Source organism: Pelobates fuscus, chromosome 6 (genome assembly GCF_036172605.1).
Source record: "Pelobates fuscus isolate aPelFus1 chromosome 6, aPelFus1.pri, whole genome shotgun sequence".
Classification (NCBI taxonomy): domain Eukaryota; kingdom Metazoa; phylum Chordata; class Amphibia; order Anura; family Pelobatidae; genus Pelobates; species Pelobates fuscus.
Genome location: NC_086322.1, coordinates 109,503,065 through 109,509,064, shown reverse-complemented (window position 1 = coordinate 109,509,064; position 6,000 = coordinate 109,503,065). Strand labels below are relative to the sequence as shown.

At 43.8% G+C, this 6,000-nt stretch overlaps 1 protein-coding gene across 1 annotated transcript in view; it reads right to left on the bottom strand.

Moving 5' to 3' along the window:
• Window positions 1-4,249: 4,249 nt before the first annotated feature.
• AGA (aspartylglucosaminidase) overlaps window positions 4,250-6,000 on the bottom strand; it is a 28,483-nt gene continuing 26,732 nt past the window's right edge. The window contains exon 9 of the mRNA XM_063458154.1: window positions 4,250-4,560. Within this exon, the coding sequence (XP_063314224.1) occupies window positions 4,460-4,560 (101 nt within the window). The 3' untranslated portion in view covers window positions 4,250-4,459. The remainder of the gene's footprint in view (window positions 4,561-6,000) is intronic.

Sequence of the window (6,000 nt, the reverse complement as noted above, 5' to 3'; positions counted from 1 at the left end):
GAGGCTGTCCTAGCACCCCGGTCATACAAATATTAATTAACAGCTTTTTCTTGTTGGAGCAGGCGGTCGAACATTAGGAGTGTTGAATTCCAACGTGTAGGGCTGTCGCAAATCAAGCGCCTCACTGGCATGTTGTTTCGCCGCTGGATATCGGCAAAGTGAGCCATGGCCGTGTAGGAACGCCTGAAATGGCCACACACCTTCCTGGCCTGCTTCAGGACGTCCTGTAAGCCTGTGTACTTATGCACAAAGCGTTGTACGATCAGATTACACACATGTGCCATGCACGGCACATGTGTCAACTTGCCCAACTTCAATTCCGCTATCAAATTTTTTCCGTTGTCACGCACCACTTTGCCGATATCCAGTTGCTGCGGAGTCAGCCACTTTTCCACCTGTGCGTTCAGGGCGGACAGGAGTGCTTGTCCGGTGTGACTCTCTGCTTTCAAGCAAGTCAAACCCAAGACGGCGTGACACTGCCGTATCCGGGATGTGGAATAGTACCTGGGGAGCTGGGGGGGTGCCGTTGATGTGGAGCAAGAAGCAGCGGCACAAGAGGACTCAGCCGAGGAGGTTATGGAAGAGGATGGAGTAGGAGGAGGTGGCAGCAGGACTGCCTGCAATTCGTGGAGGTGTCACCAACTCCTCTGCAATGCCACGCATTCCTTGCTTGTCAGCCGTCAGCAGGTTTACCCAATGCGCAGTGTAGGTGATATACCTGCCCTGACCATGCTTTGCAGACCAGGTATCAGTGGTCAGATGGACCCTTGCCCCAACACTGTGTGCCAGACATGCCATGACTTCCTTTTGCACAATCGAGTACAAGTTGGGGATTGCCTTTTGTGAAAAGAAATTCCGGCCTGGTACCTTCCACTGCGGTGTTCCAATAGCTACAAATTTTTTGAACGCCTCAGACTCAACCAGATTGTATGGTAAAAGCTGGCGGGCTAATAGTTCGGACAAGCCAGCTGTCAGACGCTGGGCAAGGGGGTGACTTGGTGACATTGGCTTCTTACGCTCAAACATGTCCTTGACAGACACATGACTGTGGGCAGATGAGCGGGAACTGCTCAAGGCGGGAGACGGAGTGGCGGATGGTTGAGAGGGGGCAAGAAGGACAGCAGTGGTTGACGTGGCTGAAGATGCTGGACCAGGAGGAGGATGGCGGCTTAGAGTAGGCGTGCTGCTTGTACTCATGTGTTGATCCCATAGGCGTTTGTGATGTGACATCATGTGCCTACGCAAAGCAGTTGTACCTAGGTGGGTGTTGGACCTCCCACGACTCAGTTTCCTTTGGCACAGGTTGCAAATGGCATCGCTGTTGTCAGAGGCAGACACACAAAAAAAATGCCACACTGCTGAGCTCTGCAATGACGGCATTCTGGTGGTGGACACAGCATGCGTTGATTGGCGTGCTGTCGGGCTGACCCCGGGTGCCGATGCATGCTGTCTGACTGTGCCACTAGCTCCTTGCGACGACCCCCCCCTGCTTCCAACTCGTCTCCTCCTCCTCTCTGTCTCCCCATCTGAACTTTCGCCCTGTTCTTCTTCTTGCCGAGCGGGCACCCACGTGACATCCATGGACGCATCGTCATCATCAACCGCTTCGCTTGTATCTGACAACTCAGAAAAGGAAGCAGCAGCGGGTACAACATCATCATCATCATCATCACACCGTACCTCCATGTGTTTAATGCTGCCTGCGACATATCCCTGTTATCTACATCCTCTAGCAATAATGGTTGCGCATCACTCATTTCTTCAAACGGGTGTGTGAATAACTCCTCTGACATACCAAGTAAAGCGGCTGTGGTGCTAGTTTTGGTGGTGGCGGCAGGCGGGTGAGTGCTATCTTGAGAGGTGCCTGAAGCTAAGCTGGAGGAGGATGGTGCGTCAAGGTTCCGAGCGGAGGCTGTACAAGATTGGGTGTCCTGTGTTAGGCAGTCAACTATGTCCTCAGAACTTTTCAAGTTCAGGCTACGTGGCTTCTGAAAACTGGGCATTATTCTAGGGCAAAAGGGAATCACAGCACCACGACCACGACGGCCCCTGCGGGGTGGCCTGCCTCTGCCTGTCATTTTTTGGGGGATTAGTGGTACTATGCGTGCAAGCTACTGTGAGACCAGATATGATTGGCAATGTGCACTGGAACAGTTCTGCAGAGCACACGCTGAAGGAAGGACTGACAGAGCCGCTTGAAGACAAGTAACTGCTATTCAATCTATAACAGTGAAAAACAAATTTTGGTTTTAAAAGCACGCTATAGAAACACCAGATATGAGTGGCAACTGTCAAAGCACGCTGGCAGGGTTGTGCAGGGCACACGCTGAAGGAAGGCCTGACAGAGCCGCTTGAAGGACACTGACTGTCTGCTATTAGCTTACACTGAAAACCTTTTTTCTTTGTAAAAGCACGCTAAAGAGACACCAGATATGATTGGCAACTGTCAAAGCACGCTGGCACAGGTCTGCAGAGCACACGCTGAAGTAGGCCTGACACCCAGACGCTTGCAGACAACTAACTGATCTTCTATTACAGTGAAAAAAAATGATTTCTTTAAAATCTAAAGCTTAAGCTATTGTTAAAACAGATATGAGTGGTGGCACTGACTGTGCAAATGGGCAAGGCATCCAACCTGACACAGAAGCTGGCAGGCAGGCAACTGCTCTTCTATTACAGTGAAAACAAATTATTTATTTTAAATCTAAAGCTTAACCAATTGTTAAAACAGATATGAGTGGTGGCACTGGGCAAGTGGGCACAGTATCCAATGTGAACCTCACACAGAAGCTGGCAGGCAGGCACCTGCAATTACATTACACAGGAAAAAAAAAAAAAAAAGCAGCCTGATGTTCTAGCCCTAAAAAGGGCTTTTTGGGGTGCTGTCCTTACAGCAGAGATCAGATGAGTCCTTCAGGATTGTAGTGGACACTGAATACCCTAGCCTAGCTATCAATTTCCCTATCTAATCAGCAGCAGCTAAACTTTCCCTCCTCTCACTAAGCATGCAGCTTCAGAATGAATCGAAAATGGATGCTGGGAGGGAGGTTGGAGGGTGTGGAAGGGAGGGAGTGCTGCTGATTGGCTGGAATGTGTCTGCTGACCGAGAGGCACAGGGTCAAAGTTTGCCCAATGATGACGAATAGGGGGCGGATCGAACTGCGCATGTGACCGCCCGCCGCGGCGAACACGCTAATTTCGCCAGGAACTGTTCGCCGGCGGACAGTTCGGTACATCACTAGCGATAACCTACTTATATGATTATTAAGCCTGATAACTAAAAACGTGCCAGCTCACCTGTAATGTATTCGCCTTTACAGCATGTACCTAGTTTGCTAATATACATACTACAACTGTACTTCCTAGGTGGAAATACGCTATCCGGATCTAGCATGTTAATTACACTCATGTAAACTGATAACATACTTATACGTTTACTAAGCCTGATAACAAAAAATAAAAAATGTGCCAGTTAAGAATACACCCCGCATGTTTGCGTGGGAAAAGCCTGAGGATTGCCTTTGGGGTACCTCGAGCATGTCTGTACTATATGCGTGCACTACAAAAATAAAGAAAGGGGAATCTACACAGAAGGAGAGAAGAAGCAGCAGCTCTATCCCTTTACATGGAGGTCATCCTCCTGCTGCAAAATGAAGCTGGCTAAAATGTGTGCATGCAGTAGTACGATTGTGTGTATATGTTCCTGGTAGTGTGAATTGAGGCAATGGGACAAACCATACATGCGTGGCTGGAATGCATATTTGTGTGTCTCTGAGCTTCTGGTATATTTACCATTGGACTGTAGTATCTGGGTATGAACAGCCTGCACACTATGAGGAGTATGTGTGATGGCCTAGAGAAGTTTACAAATAACTGCTGGGTGAGATGAGCCACTGCTCATGACATTCAGAACAGAGACCAGTTGCCATTTTTCTGAACGTCTTGCTGCACAGCTCAGAGTAAAGGAGGTTGCAGGGATATATGCAAGAAAAAATTGTGTTACTTCAAAGTTAGTTTCTACTTTTAACCATTATGAAAATTTAATTTCTATTGAAATATAAAACTTTAAAATATAGCTTGCAAATGCTAGGGGCAGAGGAAAAATGCAATGTTATAGCCCTGGGATGCTTAGCGCTGGATTGTATAACTAGGGTAAAATAAATATAAATACATTGCAGTATATTACATCAGGTCATAGTACCCAGCCCCAATTGTTACTGGATCTTCTATAAACAAAACCTGCAATTGCTCAAATAGATACATTTTACTTTATTTTAACACCATACAAAATAATGTGATTGTGGTCCCTAAAAAGTGGAGTTTGTCACTCCTGTACATTAGCATTTAATTAGAAGATCTTAATTATATCCATAGAAAGCCATAATCACTAAAGTTGGGTTAGAGAGAGGAGTTCAACAAATAACGACAATCTACTCTGAATCCGCTTTAAGACCCATTACTATAAGCAGTCCACCACTTCTTCTTGAGGATGAGCGATTCCAGGTTTGAAAACCGTAAAATGAAACTGAGTAAAACCAGGGGCTTTACTGCAGGCAGCACCTAGAAAGAAATATGATGCATTAGAATAGTTAATATTTTATGATCAGAACAGTTGCCAAAGAGGTTCTCTCTCAAGTACATTTCTGTGCTTATGGAAAATATATTTACCAAAACAAGCTTCTTACCTGCGAATCAAACAACCCCTTCATCTCTGCCATGACCTTACAAGCATGTACCACATTTAGGACCATTAAAAAGCATCTCCAAAGCTATTGATTTAACTTGTAAAAAGTGCATCTTAATAATGATTAAAGAGTAATGAATTTCTACAAGTCTAATCTCACATACACAACACTGTGGGAAGCAAAAGATCAAAGTATGAAATAAGCAGTCTAAGCTAATAAGTCTTATTGATTGGTAAATTGTACTCTCTGCTGAACTAAACCACACTAATGAGATATGCTGCACAATGACTGATCTCCGCTTGCTTTGAAGTTATGATAGCCAACTAAAGACATCTCCCATATATTCATGCAAACTAAAGCTAAATTTAAACTCTATGTTCTATCATTATGCATCATTATAGTGAGCAATTTGTAGAGGGGATTTCTGGACATATGTTAAGAGAAGTTGTTGAACATGAATTGCTTGCTGAATGTAACTTCAAATCATACCATGCCTTAGTTCCTTGGTAGGATGATTTCCGTCAATACATTAACACTGTACATATTTTATAAATGACAAGTCCTCAAGACTTTAGTAAAGGTTCTGTGATGTCATATATAATGTTTACACATTTCCTTTTTTTTTCCCTCCTAGAAGCAAGATTGCATGTACATAGTAATTTCTAACAGTTTCTATGTTTATCATTACATGCCTTAAGGATCACCCTGACCAAACAAAAAAAAAAAAATGGATGATTTGTATAAGGAGTACAGTACGAGATTACCCATTAGCCAGATGGATAATTTCTCAAGTATTTTCTTCTTCTTTTGAGGGCTTTGTTGATCGATAATATAAGTACATTTTTGAGAATTGGAAACTGGACTGAAAATGTAAAACCAAAATACTCACACACAAAAAAAAAAAAGTATCCAGTTATATTTTTAAATTACCCAGTTTGTGTCTCTGTATATACCCAATCTACACAACCAAGGCAAGAAAAACATCTTAATGGAGAATTATTTTCAGTATTGCAATAAGTGGTTAACTATATACATGAAGTAATTTACAATTACTGTTTTGCCACATCCTTGTTTTGTATATTTCTATTTTCTGCATTTTCTTTAAATGGACACTATAGTCACCAAAACAACTTTAGCTTAATGAAGCATTTTTTGGTCTATAGCTCATGCCCCTGAAGTTTCACTGCTCAATTCGCTGCCGTTAAAAAAAATCAATCACTTTTGTTTCTGTCCATACAACCCTAGCCCTTCCTCCCTTGGTTGTGACTGATACAGTTTGCATGAACTCAAAATGATTTCACTTTCCATCAGATTT